The 22,930-nt window shown below is 37.2% G+C and overlaps 1 protein-coding gene across 1 annotated transcript; it reads left to right on the top strand.

The window, feature by feature from the left end:
* The first annotated feature begins 1,908 nt into the window (after positions 1-1,908).
* LOC306847138 (Y+L amino acid transporter 2-like) lies at positions 1,909-19,891 on the top strand. The gene is made up of 10 exons (XM_079380935.1): positions 1,909-2,001; positions 4,404-4,987; positions 6,835-6,960; positions 7,669-7,813; positions 8,142-8,265; positions 9,893-9,996; positions 10,091-10,187; positions 10,342-10,491; positions 17,048-17,231; positions 18,636-19,891. Exons 2-10 carry the CDS (start codon positions 4,552-4,554, stop codon positions 18,731-18,733), a joined length of 1,464 nt encoding a protein of 487 aa, XP_079237061.1. The 5' UTR covers positions 1,909-2,001; positions 4,404-4,551; the 3' UTR covers positions 18,734-19,891.
* The last annotated feature ends 3,039 nt before the right edge of the window (positions 19,892-22,930 follow it).

Here is a 22,930-nt window from a genome sequence, read left to right as displayed (position 1 = left end):
ACAAAACACAGGAGAAAACATTCTTATCTATAACTAACTCTTTCTAACTCTTAACTGAAGTAAACTGCAAAACTATTAACTCGAGGAAACTGCACTGCAAAACACATTAATTCTTATAATTACTCTTTAACTTAGATATCTAAGCCAAACTGGGGTTCTCTTATGTTTCCAGCATAGAAATTATCAAGAATGCATTGTACTCACAACACAAATAAGCATGCAGGGAAAGCAAGAGCTTTTAATAAATAAATCCTACACAAATCTCTTTTAAAACCAGTTGCTTAGTTCATGAAAAAGTTCACTCTGTAACACTTGACAGCACCTTATTTCTGCTTCAGATAGGCTATTCAGAACAGAAATGATTTGCCTTATTTAACAGCTGAGTGAGCAGAAGCACAAACTCACATCATTAATAAACTGGCTATGAATTTCAAGAAGTTAAATCCTTGTGCGCTTTCTATAAATACGATAAGACTTTGTTGCCCAATAAAAAAAAGCTTATTACACATTTTGTGGTGTGGTGACTAAGTTTAATAAACCGTTAAAATTAACATACCATGAAACGTTACATATTTAAGTACACTAAATGTTGATTTTGTTCTGTCCTGCCAGTGAAAACTTTCTCGACTGTATCTAACAATACATTTTTTTTTTTTTTTTACTTGACATTATGGTAATTTATAATTGACATGTTAATTAAAATAGATTCAGAAAATAAGTAGATAATAATCAAATAATATATTAAAGGTTACGGTTTCCTTTTGCATCTGGTTTTGCCGATTTTGCTGTCCTAAACTAGTATTGTTCGACTTGGATAGTACTCATTGTCACCTTCACTGTCATTCACTGTCACTTTCATGGCAGGTGAAATTCCATATTTCACACAGTGAATTTGTGAGGGGAACCCAACCCTCAGGGCAAAATCATTGAACAAATGGTCCGCTACAGTTTTTGAAGATTTTGAATTTGTAGCATACACCTGCACGAATTGGGTGAAGTGGTCGATAATAACAAGAATGTAGCTACTCATAACCATCCTTGTATCTGTACAAGTGAAGCAAGTCAATGGACACTAACTCAAATGGATGGGTCGTCTAAATGGTCTTGAAAGGTTTTATGCATGAATATCCTTTTGCATATAGGGCCAGAAAAAACAATCTCTGATGAGGCTGGTTGTGCCTTGGTGGTCTCGTCACATAGCACTCTCAAGACACAACTGTATTCTTCTACTGGGCAGGCAACACTAGCTGCATTCGTTGTGATGTTTTACACAAAATACTTGTCCAACACCAGCTTGTCCCACTCACGCATTAGACCTCTAACTATCGGATTGGCTGACCGCCACTGGTTTGAAGAAGCAAGTAGTCTATGATTTCTTTGACATTCTTGTCATCCCTTTGTGCTTCCTGGATCTCCTCTTTTGATAATGATTTGTAGTGTTCATCATCAATTTCCATGCATGCCTGTGCACCCTGACAGACTAAGATAAGGGTGGATCAGCTACCACACACTCTGACGAAACCTCCTCTGTACATCTCACATATTGCTGAGCAGATGTGAACAAACTAAGCATGTAAACAAACCATTGAACAAAAGAAGAAGAAAGAAACAGCATGGTGCGCTTTATCTTAGCGTCCGTTTCCATAGTGACTCGTCGATTCGTCGCTCTGTTGAGAATGTCTTGAGTCTTAACCAGGAACATACTCTGTTGAATGAACTTACTCCCGGACGCGTTTTTGGAACCACATACCTCGAGTAAGCAAGGTTTGGGGTTAATCAACCCAAAGTTCAGGGTTTAGCTGAAGGTAAGTTAACCGTGCTTTCTGGAATACACCCCTGTACTTCAACAAACAAAAACACCCCAGGCATTTACCTGTCTACAGCGATAATAGGCTGGTGGAGATGAAGGTGGAGGAGGGGAAGGCTAGGCGATGTCATTATGAGTCTCCTCCTCTCTCACAGCTCCACGTCTGCTCATCCACATCTCTTCACCAAGAACAGGTGAGCTCTGTAGATCACTTAAATTTGATGTTCCACACTCCAACCTCAACCGCATCATTTGGTAGTAATGTTGGCAGGGTGAGTTAGCAGAGGCGTGTGTTTACAGTCTATGGCGTTACCGCTAATGTTACCATATTAGCTTACAGCAGTGGACGTGAATGGAGTCAAGGATGTTTCTTATCTTTTTATCCTGTTGAGGAGAACTTATTCTTAGCTTTGAAATCAAGTAATATGGAAATTATGAAGTTTGACGGGAAATCGTGAAATTGGAAATCAAACGTTTTAAAAGCTAACTTAACCTGTACAACATGTTAACTTCCTTAACTTGTAGTCTCGCGCTGGAACGATGTTGAGTGATGATTGTTGATAGAGAGACGTGTTTCAGCGATGAATTACTTATAAACAATAGTCAATGGATATTGTTTTGTAATATTGTCTGTTCATATAAAGTGCAGGATGCCGTTTGTGTTGGGAATCAACATTTAAACCCGGGTAACGTAAACTTGTGTGTTTGACAGCTGCTCAGAAGTTTAAAATATAAGTATTTTACAATATTAATAAAAACGCAACAGTAATGTTGTGTGTTTTATGTGTTCAATGGTTACACTTTTACAACCAACAATAGGTTTGTAGACTTTCTAGGTATATATAAGCAACGTAACTTACGTGTATGCATGATCTATGCTCACATGCCTATATCACTTTCTAAGTAACAAGTTGAATCGTTTAGTTATGATTATATTCTAAAAAGGGGGGTGTATATGATTCAGATTCACAGCTAATACTCCTGCATACTTGGTTCAGACTTGTACATTTTGTTCCTGCCATTCTCACTGGAGATGGAGCATAATAAATGGTAATTTAATTACATAAATTAAGACATGAGGCTGTTACAAATGTACAACTTGTCAAGGTCTGCTGCACATTTATTAAAATAAAAACAATTATAGTAATTAAATTCTGATTAATATCATGCCATGCACACAAAACCTGTTTTACGGTTAAAATGTAAGATGCAGACCAGTGGAATGAAAAATGCAAGGTCTAGATGTGGGTTTTTAAAAGCTGAACAGCTTTTAACATGGGCACTGCCTTTTTAATGTAAGACTTGGCAAAAAGAAGAGAACACAGCAGTCAGGCATATGTCAAGTGCATGTTCACATAAAAGAAAACAATGAAAAGACATTCTTTGTGAACACTAACAGCCCCTTATGCATGTAAACTCAGTCATTGTTTAAAAGTATGTGTTCTAACGTGAAAACAATTAAGGAATGTTTTTGTCTTTTTTATTAAACATTGGCATGTTCATTTTCAGCTCTCAAAGAATATACCATACAGTGGCTCCAAAAAGATTTTAAGTGCAGTAGTCATACTTAAAAATTACAAGCTTTATTTCTTTTACAAGTTTTCAGTTCTCTTTACAGTTCAGCTGGTGTATGACATTGTCATACTGTTCAATTGAGCATGTACCCACATAGTGTTCAGTGAAAGTCTTTATCACCAGTAGATTTATCTCTAAAAGCAGTTAGTTCTGCAGGCTGTAGTTGATGACCGCACCCAACTAAGCGTTGCCTGGTTCTCTTCCCACATTGTACTGGTTTCCTCCTGATGTCACTGCACTTGCTCTGTGGCATCCTGGGCAAAACGACTGAGGCTCTATTAAATGAATGAATGATGCATTTATATAGCGCTTTATTGTGTATTGCTGTACACCCAAAGCGCTTTACAATCATGTGGGGGGGTCTCTCCTCAACCACCACCAGTGTGCAGCATACACTTGGATGATGCGACGGCAGCCACACTACAATGGCACCAGTGCGCTCACCACACACCAGCTACAGGTGGAGAGGAGAGAGAGTCAACGAGCCAAAAGTGTATGGGGATTATTAGGAGGCCATGATATACTAAGGCCAGTAGAGGGAATTTGACCAGGACACCGGGGTTACACCCCTACTCTTTACGAGAAGTGCCATGGGATTTTCAATGACCACAGAGAGTCAGGACCTCGGTTTAACGTTTCATCCGAAAGACAGTGCTTTTTGGCAGTATAGTGTCCCCGTCACTATACCGGGGCATTAGGACCCGCACAGGGTGAGCACCTCCTGCTGGCCTCACTAACACCTCTTCCAACAGCAACCTAGTTTTCACCGGAGGTCTCCCATCCAGGTACTGACCAGGCTCAACCCTGCTTATCTTCAGTGGGCAACCAGTCTTGGGCTGCAGGGTGATATGAGCTTGTTAGCATTGATATTGGAGCAATTGAGATATATATATATAATTTTTTTTTTTTTGTTGTTTTTTTGTTTTTTGTGTTGTCAACAATATGCCACAGATGCTGGCACAATTGTATTAAACCTACAACATTCCATTAACTGTGTTTTAACTCTCTTGTCACCTTCTAGATTTGATATAGAAGGAAAACAGCAACGAGACTCGGCTGAAATTCCAGGCTTGAGGTGAATAGACTGAGGTGTGTGGTTGATGGTCTGACATCACAGTCCTGATTCTTGATTTTTTTTTTGTACCCCTGCCTCTGAAATTGAGTTCATCATGGGGGAAGCCGACTCCACCAGCTCCATGCGTCTAAAGCAGGAGATCTCATTACTACACGGCGTCTGTCTCATCGTGGGGAACATGATTGGCTCGGGCATCTTTGTTTCCCCCATTGGTGTTCTTGAGAAAACAGGATCTTATGGTCTGTCTCTGGTGGTTTGGGTTATTGGAGGAATCTTCTCTGTTTTTGGTGCCCTGTGCTACGCTGAGCTGGGCACAACCATTCGCAAGTCGGGAGCTAGTTATGCCTACATCCTAGAGACCTTTGGGGGCTTCCTTGCATTCATCCGTCTGTGGACCTCACTGATGATCGTGGAACCGGCCTGCCAGGCGGTCATTGCTCTTACTTTTGCTAATTACCTAGTGAAACCATTCTTCCCCACGTGCCCGGCACCAAATGATGCAGTACGGCTCATTGCGGCTCTCGTTATAGGTAAGTGCTCTTGCACTCATGCATGCATGCTTTGATAAACACACATGTAGCAGCACTTGAAACTAGTGTAAATAGTGGCGCAATAAAGGCCGGCTTTCTTGGAGATTCACTGCTGTTTACTGTTCACACAGCGCAATGTGTATGAGATTACTCTGAAAAGAGCACTTCATGTTAATATGTCAAAAATAAATCATACCAATTTATATCGCTACCTGTGGATTGTAACAGATCATGGTATTGATCTGCATACCTTTATTTACATAATTCTTTTAGTTTGTATGGTTGCCTTACAGTCCACATACAAAATAGAAAATACATATGTAATACAGTAACTTCATGTACACAACATTTGTGAATCAGTGTTATTACTGTTAAAACAGAAACTATTAAAAGTTTTTTTTCATTCATAAAAATAAAATATCTATTAGATGATAAACTTGAACTCAATAAGTTCAATTATTAAAACAACTAAATTGGAAATAAAAAATAAAATGAAAGCTAAGTAAAAAAAAATAAAACAAAACGAATGAAACTTGAACAAAATTTAAAATCAAAACGGAAAATATAAAAATAAAAGCTAATTCTAAATATTATTAGTATATAAATAATACTTAACACTGTTCTGAATGCTAGAAGAGTTTGTTTGTTTCAGCCCAGTTCTGCAGAAAACCCAGGTGCTTATGGTGCATTTTTCTCTACAATGTTATTTCATTAATTTCATTTTTTTTTTTTTTTTCTTAATTTTTGGGAGGAAATTTGTGTTTTCTTTTTTTCTCCTTTTGATTTTATTCATACTAAAACATCCATGCAAGTTGTGATGAAAAAAAAAGTCTCTTCCACTGAGTTAAATCTGGGAACCTTCACTTTATCAGAAAGTACTAATTTACTTAATTTAATTTTGGGGTGAACTACCTCTGTGGACTGAGCTGTTATATTGTGTAGTTGTAATATTAACTTGTTAAAATGACACAGTCCAGCAGGTGAGTCTGCACTGCAATCTGAACAAACTGTCAACATTTTCATTTGCCTAAAGTACATACTCATATTTTCTTTAATAAACTTCTACTTTGTCCTTGTAATTTGTCAATATGAAGTGAATACTGTCTCTACAAATTGAGGCAAGTATTTTCTGTTAGTTCAGCTGTTAAGTCCACTGTGGCTGCCAAGCTGTTCTCTCCACTTCTGTCAGTGTTGGTTGGCATTATTTAGGCATTTTATTTATGTCAACCAAATACTTGCCATTTGAACTGGAGTCCGTGACCCTGCCAAGAAGACTTCCACGAGACATTTTTAGAAAGTCACTGGTGCTCATGCACGGTTTATTTGAGTTCAATGGAATTCTTGGGTATTTGTCACCTGTGACATGATTTGCTGCTTACTGCAGCAAAGTCCACCCAAGTACTTAACAAACAGGACTGAACCACAAAGCTTATGCAAGTTTATATAACAGTGTAATTCTACAGGGTTTAATTCCCATTTTGTGACAAATAGCACTTTATTTGGACCTGGTCTGTACAGTTTCATCACAATGAGGTAGGCATTTGAACTGAGATTAAATGGGGTACAAAAATACTTCAGTTAATCTCCTGGGTATCACAGCGCCAGGACGTGCAGTCACGATGTTATCTGCAGTTCTGAGTGACTGTTTATCGAGGAGTGAATTACTGTCAGACTTGGTTTGTTGGTGAAATTAGATGCCAGGAGTGTTCACAGCAGTATCAGATGAATGGAGGAACTTGAATTACCAGGGACATTAAGAAATATCAGTTGCAAACAACTGTTGAAGTATATTTGGTATATATTGTCTGGCTTTTATATGGGCATGACTGTCTCTGTTTCCTTTGCAGGTCTTCTCACCTTTGTGAACTGTATGAAGGTGAAATGGGGGGCCATTCTTCAGGTCATCTCTACTGTGGCTAAAGTCCTGGCTCTTATAGTCATTATCATTGCTGGAATGATTGTGCTGGCCCAAGGTTTGAACATACTGACACACGTGTTGTTTACCTTAAACCATATTACGTTTGAAAATTTGGGGGCTAGTATTATTATTATTATTATTATTATTTTTTTTTAAGAATTAAATATTGCTACTGAGAAGAGACACATTTTATTAATCAACGTGATTTGTTAATTATATCCATAATGTTACAAATTATATTTCAAATAAATGCTGTTTTCTATTCATCAAAGAATCATGAAAAAATACATCATGCTTTCCAGGCAAAAACATTAAAAACATAAACTCAAAAAACATTGATAATAATGAGAAATGTTTATTGAGCAGCAAATCAGCATATTAGAATGATTTCTGAAGGATCATGTGACACTGAAGACTGGAGTAATTTAGTTTTGCATCACAGGAATAAATTCAATTTTAAAATATATTAAAGTAGAGAACATTTATTTTAAATTGTAATAATATTTATATACAATATTACTGTTTTTACTGTATTTTTAATCAAATAAATGCAGCCTTGGTGAGAATGAGATATATATATATATATATATATATATATATATATATATATATATATATATATATATATATATATATATATATATATATATATATATATATATAAAAATACCGACCCTATACAGTAGCGCTACACATTTATATTTTTGTGAGTGGTTGCTGTTTGTTTTTGATATTTGACTCTATTTAAATTGCTGTGCCACAGGAAAAACAGACAACTTTAGGGATTCGTTTGAGAACTCTAAACTGGATCCAGGAAACATGGCTCTGGCTCTGTACGCCGCTCTGTACTCGTACTCAGGCTGGGACACCCTGAATTTCATCACAGAGGAGATTAAAAACCCAGAACGGTACTAATACTCATGACGTTTTACTTAATATCAAGACATGTTCTACTCATTAGGAGTAAGAATCAGTAATAATAGTAGTATTTCTCTCCCCGGCTTAATATGCAGAGATAACTAAGTCAGTCATATGTAGGTTGATTGCCCTGAAAAGTTTGTACTATAGTGCTTTCGAAACATTGCTCAGTTCGTTTAAAAACAGTTATCATCTTTACAATCCTTTGTGGTGCAGAAATTGCACACTTCATCTTGAATGAATGTCCAGCAGTTTTGTTGCAAGTCAATCAGGAAGATTAAGTATGTAAGCATAAAAATCTGTCTTTCTCTTCTACAGGAACCTGCCATTGTCTATAGCAATCTCCATGCCTATTGTCACAGTAATCTACATCCTGACTAATATCGCCTATTATGCAGTGCTGGACATGAATACAGTGCTACAGAGTGAAGCTGTGGCTGTGGTGAGTAAAACTTTTCTTGGGAGCCGAATTTTGATAAAAATCATCACATCTGAATATCTCAAGCTACTGGAGCAAAGCTCATTTTTAACCCACATGATCTTGAATGTCACATGGAAGTTAATGGACAGCGTCTGTTTAGTTTATTTGCTCCAGATTTGATCATGTTTTCATCTCCTGTTACTCTGATCTAGTTAACCAGAGCAGCTTGAGGCAATGTCCTCTCTCTAGAGATGCTCGATGACATTAGTCCACAACCACAGATGCCCTGCTGCCTGTAAATACGCTAGTATGCTGCTCTGTAGTAGTTTTAATGGCCAACAAACCGTTTACTGTGTTTGAAGCACTGTTTTTGTTTCTGTTGTGTCCTGTTACATTTTTTTATGCAGAGACATCTGTACATTCTTCCAAAACATTGCTCTGTTTGTTTGAGCATCTAACACAACAACATTAGCTTAACCAGCTGCACAATTAATAAAAAAAAAACAAATAAAACAAAATTGCGATATTGCTTAGTGAGGTTGTCTAGTCGCAAAGGCTGCAATTTAATTAAATAAATACAGTGGGGGAAAAATTATTTGATCCCCTGCTGATTTTGTACATTTGCCCACTGACAAAGAAATGATCAGTCTATAATTTAATGGTAGGTTTATTTGAACAGTGAGAGACAAATAAAAAAATCCAGAAAAACACATTTCAAAAAAAGTTATAAATTGATTTGCAGTTTGAGTGTAATAAGTATTTGATCCCATATCAATCAGCAAGATTTCTGGCTCCTAGGTGTCTTTTATACAGTTAAGGAGCTGAGATTAGGAGCACTCTCTTAAAGGGAGTGATTGCCATTGCCAACAAGGGTTTTGCCACCAAGTACTAAGTCATGTTTGCAAAGGGGTCAAATGCTTATTTGACTCATTAAATTGCAAATCAGTTTATAACTTTTTTGAAATGCATTTTCTTGTCTCTCACTGTTCAAATAAACCTACCATTAAAATGATAGACTGATCATTTCTTTGTCAGTGGGCAAACGTACAAAATCAGCAGGGGATCAAATATGTTTTTCCCCCATTGTATATACTTTGCATCTATCACAGTGAAGCGCAGCACTATGTTCATTTATACATGGGCAGCTCTGAGTTTTTTTGTTCAGTGTCTCGGAACGGTTCGGTTTGCAATACCTGCTGCTCCACATGAACTCATCTCTACATCTGTTGTGAGTCTGGTTCACTTCTGCATTTGGGAACACAGCTTACACTGATAATTTTACTAAACAATATGAAGTGCTTATAAAACCCGCTGTTGACAACAGAAGAGAAGCTTTAAGGGCTCCATGCAACTTTCCACCAAAGTAAAAGCTTGTTGGTTCAAAAAAAATATGAGAGTTGTTATATTAGTAATGCAATTTTACAGTTGTATTGTTAAAATGTAAACAAAACAAAGTAGATATCTATTTTTCATACTGTACATTGTGTTAGGTTGTGATCTCTAAATTCACTTGTAACATTTAAATTAGCTCATTTTTGTTTATTGTTTAATTTAATTATTTAGACAAACTAGTATAGAGTATCAGACATTTATTGGTTATTGGTTATAATAAAAAAACAAAACACTTTTTCTTTTATATCTAACACAGACATTTGCTGACTATGTGCTTGGATATGCTAGCTGGCTCATCCCGCTGTCTGTGGCCATCTCCTGTTATGGAGGCTTAAACTCCTCTATCATTGCTGCCTCCAGGTGAAGATCTTGTTCTGAGTCTTCTGTCGTTTGATGAGGCGATGCATGGTGGCAGGAATTCAGTTTCTGAGCCAAATCCTTTTTTTCCTTTTAGGCTATTCTTTGTGGGTTCACGTGAGGGCCATTTACCCAATGTCCTCTGTATGATCCACGTCAAACGCTACACACCAATTCCAGCCCTGCTGTTTAATGTGAGTAAGCAGGCTGAGACATGCCTGTACTATGTAGAAAATCTAGAATTCTTACTTAGTTTGTCACCTTTTTCACTCCTGACGAGTTTGCGCCCCTGTACTAAAAACAGGACGATTCAATCTGTATGATCTGCTTTTTTCCCTCCTCCCATAGGGTGGCATGTCACTCATATTTCTCTGTGTGAAAGACGTGTTCCAGCTAATTAATTACTTCAGTTTTAATTACTGGCTGTTCATCGGCCTTTCTATAGGCAGTCAGATCTACCTGCGCTTTAAAGCACCTGACCTGCCCCGTCCTGTTAAGGTAAGTCAATAGCTCTGTTACAAAATCTAACCTCCCGAAATCTGAACTACTGGGCTAATACCCACTACCTGTGTAACCACTACCTATGTAATTCCAACCATTAGAATTGACTGATTCTGAATTGTCTCCATGTACACACACCTAGTACTAGCACACCTCATGTAAAGGAGATTACAGTTCATTTTCTTAATGGTAGACTTGATATTTAAAGGGATAGTTCACCCAAAAATGAAAATTCTGTCATTAATTACTCACCCTCATGTCATTCCAAACCTGTAAGACCTTCATTCATCTTCGGAACACAAATTAAGATGTTTTGGATGAAATCGGAGAGCTTTCTGACCCTCCATAGACAGCAACGCAACTACCGTGTTCAAGACCCAGAAAGGTATTAAGGACATTGTTAAAATAGTCCATGTGACACCGGTGGTCCTTACTACCTTTCTGGGCCTTGAACGTGTCAGTTATGTTGTTGTCTATGCAGGGTCAGAAAGCTCTCAGATGTCATCAAATATATCTTACTTTGTGTTCCGAAGATGAACAAAGGTCTTAGACTGTGTACTAACTACACGCGACGCCACGACACACAATAAAAAGTATCTTTTTCCATTTTAATCAGAGGTTTTGTCCTGACCAGCCGCGACAGCGACACATGAAATTTCTATTTTAGAAACGGCTTCTGTTTCTGTGACGTCGCGGCTGGAACAAGAAGATACAAACTATATGACAGTAATCTCAGGTACTGATTATGTGCTTTATTCAATGTTAAAAATTGTCTAATGTGAGTTTGAATATCATATTTTGTGACATCTATAGCCATACTGAAAGCAAAAGCACATTTGGGTGGCATTATGCAAATGTTTGAATGAGGCTTTTTTTTTTTTTTTGGTCAAATATGTTTTTATTCAGTCATTGAATAACCTTATAATAATCACACGTTCCAGAATAAATGTTCTTATATGTACAAAAAAAAACACATTAAATATTTACACCTACCCGGGTCTGTTGATATACAATACAGTGACAATCAAAACAACTTTTAAATTACAAAACATTGAATTAAGGAATAGAATTGCTCTTGAGGTACCAGAAGAAAGGGTCCCAAATCTTGTAAAATTGTCCAGTGTTGCCTTTTAAAAGATATCTGGTTCGTTCCAATTGCAGTGTAGATATCAGTTCCTCAAGCCATAGTTTGGCAGCGGGAGGATTAACCTTTTTCCAGAACAGTAATAACAGTTTCTTGGCTGTTATCAAACAATATGTAAGGAATTTCTGTTGAGCACTGTTCAATGAACGTGTATACAGGTACATCTAAAAAAATTAGAATATCGTGAAAAAGGTCAATATTTTTTGTCAATCATTTGAGAAAGTGAAACCCATATATTATATAGATTCATTACACATAGAGTGAAATATTTCAAGCCTTTATTTCTTGAAATTTTTATGATTATGGCTTACAGATAATGAAAACCCAAAATTCAGTGTCTCGAAAATTTGAATATTACATAAGATTAATAAAAAAAGGATATTTTAAACAGAAATGTCAGGCTTCTGAAAAGTATTTTCATTTCTATGCACTCAATACTTGGTTGGGCCTCCTTTTGCATGAATTACTGCATCAGTGCAGCGTGGCATGGAGGCAATCAGCCTGTGGCACTGCTCAGGTGGTATGGAAGCCCAGGTTGCTTTGATAGCGGCCTTCAGGTCATCTGCATTGTTGGGTCTGGTGTCTCTCATCTTCCTCTTGACAATACCCCATAGATTCTCTATGGGGTTCAGGTCAGGTGAGTTTGCTGGCCAATCAAGTACAGTAACACCGTGGTCATTGAACTAGCTTTTGGTACCTTTAGCAGTGTGGGCAGGTGCCAAGTCCTGCTGGAAAATGAAATCAGCATCTCCATAAAGCTTGTCAGCAGAAGGAAGCATGAAGTGCTCTAAAATCTCCTGGTAGACGGCTGCGTTGACTGTGGACTTCAGAAAACACTGTGGACCAACACCAGCAGATGACATGGCAGCCCAAATCATCACTGACTGTGGAAACTTCACACTTGACTTCAAGCAACATGGATTCTGTGCCTCTCCACTCTTGCTCCAGACTCTGGGACCTTGATTTCCAAATGAAATGCAAAATTTACTTTCATCTGAAAAGAGGACTTTGGATCACTGAGCAACAGTCCAGTTCTTTTTCTCCACAGCCCAGGTAAGACGCTTCTGACGTTGTCTATGGTTCAGAAGTGGCTTGGTAGCCCTTCCTGAAGATGTCTGAGCGTGGTGACTCTTGATGCACTGACTCCAGCTTCAGTCCACTCCTTGTTAAGCTCTCCGTGTTTGACTACCCAAATTATTCCTTCCAGTCAACTTTGCATTAAATATGCTTTGAAAAAGCGCTCTGTAAACAGCCACACCTTTCAATAATGACCCTCTGTGACTTACCCTCTTTGTGGAGGGTGTCAGTGTTCATCTTCTGGATCATTGCCAAGTCAGCAGTCTTCCCCATTATTGTGGTTTCAATGAACAAGAGATTTATACTGTAGGGATGGTCATTAATTGAAACTCAAATGTAAATATTCTAATATTTTGAGATACTGATTTTTGACTTTCATGAGCTGTAAGCTCTAATCATAAAAATTAAAACAAAAAAACTTTTGAAATGTTTTACTTTATATGCAATGAATCTAAAATATATGAAAGTTTCACTTTTTGAAATAAGTTACAAGAAAAAATTAACTTTTTCACCATATTCTAATTTTTTGAGATGTACCTGTAATTAGAATTTCCTTTTATAATGAGCACAGGGTCTGGATCCAGGTCTGCAGTAAGAACATCTGAAAGCACTTTAAAAACCTCACACCAGAATTCCTGTATTTTATGACAGAAAATAAAACTATGAGCTAAATCGGCATCCTCCGATTTGCATTTATAACAAATAGGAGAGCCATTGGGGAAAATCCTATGTAATTTTTTTTTTTTAGAGAAGTGTATTCTATGTAGAACCTTAAACTGAATGAGGCATAATCTAGTGTTGACCGATTGTTTATCAATCTCCTCCATGCCAAATCTCCTCAGAGATTCCAACGCCAATCTCTCGCTCCCATTCCTCTCTGATAAACTTTGTAGAAGGGGAAATAGCTGCTAGTAACCTTCCATAAATTAAAGATAGCTGACATTTGTTACCCCTGAACTGTATGAGACAATCATCCATGACTGAGGACGGGACCTCCTCTAGGGAAACATTATGTGTACGCAAGTAATTCCTTATTTGTAAAAATCTGAAAAAATATTTTTTGGGGCAAGTTATATTTCTATTGTAATTGCATAAAGGAAGCTAAAGCCCCATCAAGATAAAGGTCCTTGACTGCATATACCCAATTCCTTCCATTGAGTAAAGGTTGTATCCAACCTTGAGGGGGGGTAATGTTGGGTTATTTGCAATTGGAATTAAGAGAGAGAGTGATTTTATCTTAAGGTATTCTCTTATCTGTCTCCAAACGCGTAACTGACTCTTTATGACAATACTATTAACTGCTGTTTGGTCTAATATCACTGGGGAGACTGGCACTGGATCACTAAGGATGGCAGTAATCCCGCTCTATCTGAAACCTGAATGAGGCATTTTAGCCCAGTCTGGATCAGCCTTCGCTTTTAGATATAATAAATCCTTTTGTGGGAGACAAAAGCTTTGTAATTCTGCAGATTCTATAAATCCACAAACAGCTACATAACACACTAAAGAAAAGGAAAACAAGAAATCGCATCATATGACCCCTTTTTGTAAACTTGAAGACCTGAGCTACAAGGTTGTTAATCAGTTGTACACAGTGGTGTAGTCTACGTGATACACAGGTATACGCCGTATACCTACTAGGAAAGGTCAAGGATTTCTGTATACCCACTTAAAAAAGCTTGAAGATACATCACATCGTTCTGTAACATAACTTTCACATGTACATTCATAAATACACTCCGTCTGTGTTGCGAAGCACCGACTTTTTGAAAATCACGCCATATTTCTGTTGATGACCAGTGCTATTGCGCAACTCTTGAACAACATTGAATGTGAATCACTAAAGGAGATATGAAACGAAAGCAAACTCAAACTACACTCTTTCAGTGTTTTCATAAGTCTGCCTCTGAAGCTGCTTCTTCAGCTGCAGCAGATGACACGAATCGCTTGAGTGTTTTAATTGGCAAGGCTTAAAAAAACGTGCAAATGATAAAGTTTCATGCAGTTACAGATCAGTCAACTGTCCCGAGCGTCTTTCACACTGGCCTCTGATAGTCATTACCTGACCTGGCCATGATCAAACATGTTAGCTTTGCTTGGCAGCATAAAGAAAAAGTATGTAATTATTTGTAAATTTAACTGCTTTCTCAAGCCAACATAACTAGTTAATAACTTCAGTAACATTAGTGTGGTGGATCAGTGAATGTGGGAGAAGGGGAGAGATAAAACAGATACTGTGTATGTGTTTGTCTGTGTACAGCAGTTAAACTGAATACAATGTTTATATCTCCTTGATTCAAATGAGAACTCCTGACCAGCTTTGTGGACTGAAAGTCAGGCTAGGGAAGTTAAAAACAGGCACTCTTAAATGTGCATTAAAAATTGCCAACTGATAAGACCTGTGCTCCAGTGACCATATTCTTAAGATAAATGAAACTGGCTGAGTTAAATGATTAACACTAAACAGTAGAAAATCAGTCCAGTCTCCCCAGCTGTAAATGTCATTGGCTGTTAAAGTCTTCTGTTGCTTATAATAAATTGACATTGATCTCACATAAGCAGTCTTTCAGAATGCTCTCAATTGCATGTAGATGCATATTGTATGAGTGAGTGTGGTGGTGCTTATGGGTTGTCGCTTTGGGACGGTGAGTAGCTATGAGGCTGCGGGAAAATTCAAAGCATACCAAAAAACTAGACTACACCGCTGGTTGTACATGCTTTAAAAAATAAATAACTAAAATGCATTCCTCATGATTCTGTAGAGAAAATCTCCACCAGAGAATCGTGACAAGCAAATCGAGCCAGAATGACTCTTTAGTGCCTGTTTCAGTAGTCTCTCAAACTACTACTATATATTTATATCAGGGGTGGCACAGTACATGTGTTCGTACCGAACTGTCACGGTACGGGCATCTCGGTTCGGTGCATGAGGCCTAACAACGAATACAGGCAATTCACCCTCAATTCAGAAGAGGGTGCCCGCATTAATGCAACGCTGTTTGATAACCGTCAGCAGAAGAACAGCGAATGCGTGAGTTGCGTGCTTGAAAACAAAGCCCACTAAACAGTGACCGTCTGCTGATTCTGAACGCGTCTCTCACATAGACTACAAAGGAGTATACTTTAAAAGCTTGTGCACTCAACTGTTTGCGAAATGGAGCTTTGTGCTTGTTTATCCTACCTCTCTCGTATCTGAATGCTAAACTATTATTTATGTAAATTATAGGCTTTGTACTTCAGTCACGTTCCAACGGTGACACAGAGGCGCGCGCGCTGATATTTGTATTTTATTTTGATAAAGTGCCAACTTTAGCAATGCTGGAACTGATGTGTGTGTGTGTGTGTGTTTCCTTATACCAGCAGAATCAACTTTAAACACTTATCGTCTTAATAATGCATCACTGTATAAAGGTCTACCTTTATTTTTGTACACTCACAATGAAAACAAAACATTTGAGTTTCCTTTCTGTGAACAGATTAAGCCTGTCACAAAAATGAACTGAAACTCAGCATAAATAGGCTGTTTTTTCCCCTGGTTTATCTGTTAACTAAATCAAATATATTTCAAGAATTTATTCCTTGTATGTATATATGTACTGCAGATTATATATATAATGTAATATAATATTTCCCAGTAGGCACAATATGTCTGTAACGTGATATTGGACAGACGTTGTATTTTGGTTGAAAATGAAAATCAATTTGATGTTGACTTAACATTGGATTTTGGTCACCCGACGTCGCAACCGAAATTTAACCAAATGTCTTGTCTTATGATGTTGTGTGCCTGCTGGGTTAGTATTACTACTGTACTACTCTGTTCAAAATAAATGAAAAGAAACCGAGCATAGTAGATTTGTTGTTTTTTTTCCTGCTGTACCAAAATCGTATCGAACCGAGGTACGTACGAACCGTGACATCTGTGTACCGTGCCACCCCTAATATATATGCAATTAAATGTAAAATATATTGTTTCTACTATAGCAAGATTTTTTTTAATTCCTATGGGAAAAAAATTATGGGAAAAGTACTGGAACCAAAGTTGCTGACAAAAGGGCTTTCTCTCTCTTTCTTCCTGTCTATCTCTATATCTGTCTCTCTCTGAAGTATATGTGTGATACTTTGTCAAGATAAGGTATCTTAGAAAGAAGGAAAATGTTTCTTATCTTATAGAATAGCCTTCACATCAGGAGCGCCTTTATGGTGCCTTAAAATACTCAGATAATAACCAGTGTCATATATTTAATACTTGCAACAAAGTTGACATTTTTATTTTGTCTTGCCCTGGTTTATGATGTGCTTAATTGACTCTGTGTTTTTGTCTTTGTGTAGTTGAGTCTGTTCTTCCCTATAGTGTACTGCCTGTGCAGTGTGTTTCTGGTGGTTGTACCGCTCTACAGTGACACTATAAACTCTCTGGTGGGAATCATCGTTGCTCTCTCCGGGGCTCCTGTGTATTACTTATTTGTGCACCTCCCAGCCAGCTCCAGACCCGCCTTTCTGGGACACATGCTCGGTGAGTGAGCACACAAACACGCAAGAGCCTCTCGTTTCTCTTGTCTCATTTCTATTAGTTCAGCTGGACACCTGCAGTTCCTGCACGGCTCTGGTTTCTGCTGCAGGCTGTAGGAAGTGTTTTTACTTTGAAACATTCTCCTATGTGCGACACCCAGGTTCTGTTTGCCTTCTAGGGGTTTTGTTGCATATACACATAATTGTGGTGATTTGTAATGAATTTGAGCCCAAGATGAATTCGCTGTTATGAGTCAGGAGTATTGTGAGCATACAATGATCCATATGTACTGCTGTGCAAATTGCTTTAACAACGTCTTCACTGTTTTCATCCATCTTAGGCTTCCATGAATCTGGAGTACATTACAGAGGGGAAAAAAAGAGATTTCAGTCATTTTCAATTTATTTTTGGTCATAATTTACATTACAGCATTTATGATGCAGTTGTATTCAGTAATAAATGTCAGCTAATGTGCTTAATACAGACCATTAGGGAAAGAATGTCACAGAAACTCGGGTGTCGGTTCTTTGGTCTGAGCCCTGTAAACAACCACCTAGCAACGACCTGGAACACCCTAGCAACCATATAACAATATCTCTGCAATCTCTTATTATCATCATTGTCAGTGTTGGGAAAAGTTACTTTTAAAAGTAATCCATTACAATATTGTGTACCTCCATAAAAAAGTAACTAATTTCATTACTTAGTTACTTTTTATGGAAAGTAATGCATTGTTACTTTTGCTTTACTTTTTGTCACCTGAGCAGGCCTTGCTTATTCATTTTTAATAGCAAAAAACTCAAGAGTTATATTTTTGGCAACTGTAAAGCCCCTTTCACACCATAAGTGAAATGAATAAGCCTCAGGCTGAAGGAAGTGCCTCTTTCTCTGCACCTCACTCCCAAATTCTCTCAATATGGGACAGGAGAGCTGTCAGTAAGTAAATGGTAAAATAAAGTAACTTGCTTTACTTATTTGAAAAAGTAACTGATATTTTCTTGTAAATTTAAAAGTAATGCGTTGCATTACTATTTACTTGGAAAAGTAATCTGACTTGCGTTATTTGTAAGGTTACTTCAACACTCATATTTATATTTAAAATGAATGTTATTTAAAAAAATAATATTTTTTACTAAATTAATTGAATTGACAGCTCTATTCATTATGTATAAAATGGACATGTAATGTAAAGTGGCACTATGCTTTTAGAAATGTTAATTGTTTGAATTAGAATCATCATCATAAACAATAACTTCAGCCTCAAGTTTTTAGAGCAGGCTAGTTAATCAATACCATTTTGATCTTTAACAAATGGACCAGTTAAGATGTTTTCAAGTAAGCAAAATATTGATATACCTGAATGATTTTCACATACAGTACTGATCTTTAATCTTTTTCTTTTTTCAGACACAATGTCATTGCAAGCTCAGAAGCTGTGTTATTGCTGCATGGCAGAACCCGTTTTGGATCTGGACAATCCACCCGAGTATCACAAAAAAGAATAAACATCGTCTCTAAAGGAAGCTGAACCAAAGAAGCCGGATTACCCAGACTTCTTTGAGAATAAGCCAACACTCAAGCCAGAACCGCACATCTGGTCCTTCCAGTCTTTGAGCATGCATGGAATGGAGCAATGGATCGAGACGGAGATTAGGATTGAAATATTCAACCAAGTAAACAGCTGAACACACAAGTACACACACCTTGTGCCTCTGATCCCTCAGACCTGTGACTGTTTTGAACATCAAGTTAAGTCCAGTGGACCATTCAGTTAAAAACAGTAATGTTGTAATATTGAAATCAGGTTTACTTGTTTTTTTCATAAATGTTTATTTTATTTATCCTTCTGTGAGCATCTGCTGTTCATCACAACAGTCTTGTATGAGACCCTCTAGTAGAGATTATCAACTTTTGTTAGGCTTGTTAACTGAAACATGGCATCTCCAGAGATGTGCAAGATGCATTTTTGCTGGATAATGAATTTTATTTACAGAGATGAAGGATTGTTTCATAGGTACTCCAGACATGAAAGCCATATCATTTTTTTATTTTTGCAGTTATAACTCCAGTTGGGAAACTGACTTTGTTTCTAAAAAAAAAGTATGATGGTACAGTCTGCAGTTGCAGAAATGTTTTTGGGAGCACTGTCAGTATGTGCAGAAATATGTTTTCTGTACATGGACATTAATGATATAAAACAGCAGAATTTGAGTTTACGAGAGAGGAGACAGTGTCTTAACGTGTTTGCCAGTTTTGGTCAATCACAACTTCTGATTTTTCAAAATAATTTGATTTTGTATGATTGTTGACACGCACAGACATCACTTTAAAAACTGCCGGTCAGATGTGATATTTTTCAGGATTTTTAACGAGTCCATCAATTCCTAATCTAATGTACTCGTTAGAATAATAGACCAAAGATTTGGTTAAATGAATACCAGCAATTAAGAAGCCTTAAGATGTTCATGGTAGTAGATATCTCTTAAAGCTGCTAAATAATAATACATCTTGCCATTGCTCTTGTATTCTGTACAGCAGCACTTGATTCCATACACAGTTCATCCCTCTGTCCAATACAGTGACCAAAGTCATATCCAAAATATAAGTCCATCCAAAATATATTCCGCCCTGAAATTATTAATTACAAATAATGGTTGTGTTAGTCACCGAAACAAAATATTTAAATGTTGATCATCTTCACTTTTGTTCTGTGATGAATATTCCATCCATTTTTCCTCGTGTCATAAGTACTGTATGGTTATTGTACGTGCCTTAAAGCAGTGGGGATTTTATATGGCCAAATGATCAATATATTGTGCAGAACATTCAAATATTATATATATATATATATATATATATATATATATATATATATATATATATATATATTAGTCTTTTGAGAATTGGTGTTATAAATCTACACACTTTTTACATTCCATTATATTTTATGTTCATGTAAAACTATGTAACTGTTTGTTGGCTTCTTTTATTTATTCCATAGATGATAGATTGTAGACACTATGACAATAAACATAAGACAAAAAGAAACCATTGGTTTTGACTTTTTTATAAATCTATAAAAGGGGGGGACCCAGCCTAGCAACACATTTGAACATCAGAAGAGCCTGACAACCAAGTGTTGGTGACTTTTGAACAGGCCTTCACACAGTCTATGTATTGGAGAAGACCACTAGAGGAAGACATAGGACTACAACTACTTTATTACTTCAGCGTCGTTTGACGATCATAAGAAATAAACACATGAAGGATTTTTCAAATTGGATTGAATTGAATTAGACTGGATTATGATTAGTGTGTTTTACATGAAAGCCTCTCATGTTTCTGTTTTCCATGTTTCACATACTGCATTCATTAATTTATAGTTATTTAAAAATAGTGTCTTTTAATAAGCCTAGGCTATTTGAAGCAAATCGATCGATTTCTTTTTTTTTTTTACTAAAACATGATCTCTGGCTAGTTGTGTTTTCTGACACAGTGTAAAGCTTAGTGTAATTTTAGTATTATTTATATAGCCTGCTATTACGGTATCTATAATTATTTTGAATTAGCCTTTATTACTTTCTTTTAATTTTAGTTTATTCTAGTTTTTATGTTTGTTTGTTTTTTGTCATTTTAGTAGCCTACCTCAAATTAAAGTTAGTTGCCAAGGAAACATTTATAATTTAAGTTTTGTAATTTTAAGTTTTACATCCAATATTTAAATTTTAATTCAATTACTGATGATGATTTTAGTTACAGTTAACAATAACAACACTTTAGAGTGAGGGGCTACACCAGCTCGCACAGACACTAATGAAATACATTAGTGAAATACACTTTTCAGGTACACAAAAGAGTCAAAGATATAGCACATGTTCCCTGTCTGGTATCCAATCCCATCTTTTGTCCGAAGACGGCTAGAGTCAAGTTTCAATTCTGAGTGTGTGTGTGTGTGTGTAAATGTGTGTGCTCCGATACAGGCCATGGATAGGTGGTGCTCCCTGGAACAAGACTAGCTGAGTGGCGACTATGTGTCAGAGCTGCAGAGGGAGTTGAGTTCCCCTAACTCATACATAAAATATAGATCTCAGGCAACGCAAACAGACTTGAGACAAGAGATACGCAGCCAGAGAGAGAGGAAAGACTCCACTTTGAAAACTGGACCAAGACCCTCAAAGGGTCCGATGTTTGCTTTGGATATGAGCTCATGTTTGGAGGACAAGAGGAAAAGTTTGGGCTGATGCCGGTCAATGACGTCCTGTGGGCACGATCTGGCGCACAGCCATGGAACTGTCGCGAAAGCTGCACTGGATCCGCAAACGGCCCTGGAGGGCCCGGGCCCGTCACAGGAAGTTCAACAGTGAGTGTGATATGTTCATGTGTGTGTGTGTGTGAAAGAACATGCTGGAAGGGTTCATGAATACATCTTTTCTCAGTGTAAATGGTCTATTCTTGTATACTTTCAAAGTATCTATGTTTCCATGAACAACTTTTAACATCGATAGAGCCTTTCCTTTTCCAAGGTTCTTTAGATTTAGAAATGTTCTTAACACGAAAGTTCACTGGAAGGTTCTTTGTGGAACCAAAATGGTTCTTATGTGGCATCACTGTCCTGATGGTATCTATATCATTGGTATGTGTCTGAAATTTCCCCATATGTATTTAGTACAGGTCTGTGTTCACATTTGTGTTTGAAGAAAAGGAGGGAGAGCATGAAGTGAGTGTGAAGGTACACAGTGTCCAAAATGACTCGTCTTCTAGTCACTTTCTGCAGATAAACACCATGGGTGTCCTGGATCGAGTGTTGGTCACACTCTGACTCACGCTAGGCTCTGATTGGCTGAAGGCCAGCGCTCTGAGTGCTGCTGATTGGTGATGTGTTCTTCAGATTCATGGCAGACTTGTGTAGCCAGCGGTTCACTCAGATGTGAAATAACAAGGAGTTTAATGTGTCTTAGTTTTAGCTCTACTTCTAACCCATAGTGTTGAGTTACAACACTAGTTAGTGGCCATCCTATCAAAATGTTCCCCTAGCTCACAGATTTCGGACTACAAGGGATCAAGGTTTGGATGCTTAGCCTAAGTAGGTAGCTTCTATTTACTAGATGTCATAACTACACCATTATGCAGCCAGAAAAAAATAAAATAAAAAATATATATATATATTTAGAGGGCTCTTAAAACCTGGAACTTCAAAATGGACTACTGGTCAATGCTAACTAATATTAACCGATAGCTCAAGGCTGTAGTGGAACAGAAGTAGTCCTTCACATTTTGATAGCCTATGGATAAATCCTTTTTCTTTTTTAAAGACCACTAGTTATACAACACAATATATGTAGGTCTGTAATATGTGCTCCAGTTCTGCTGTAATTAGACAAAGCTGCTGGTTTTCAAACTTTTTTATCTTCTGGAATCCCAAAAATAAGTGTGTGATTCAGAACTGTGTTCATTAAAACAGTAGCTATCACAGGAAAATGAAAAAAAAAGTCTTACACCTTGTCGTGGCTTGATATATTAATAAACAACCACTCTTTAATGTCCTTTTTGTATGTTGGGTAACAATATTATTCCTTAATTTTGTCTCTGAGCTGTATTGATGGATCTGCAAATATCTAATAAAGAACAAGCTTTATTTATAATCATTTAAAGTTTGATAGGATTGAACGGATAGCTTTTGGCTGCAAGCATGGACTAGTTTA

This window comes from Barbus barbus (assembly GCF_936440315.1).
Source record: "Barbus barbus genome assembly, chromosome: 27".
Classification (NCBI taxonomy): Eukaryota; Metazoa; Chordata; class Actinopteri; order Cypriniformes; family Cyprinidae; genus Barbus; species Barbus barbus.
This window is presented reverse-complemented; position numbering and strand designations above follow the sequence as displayed.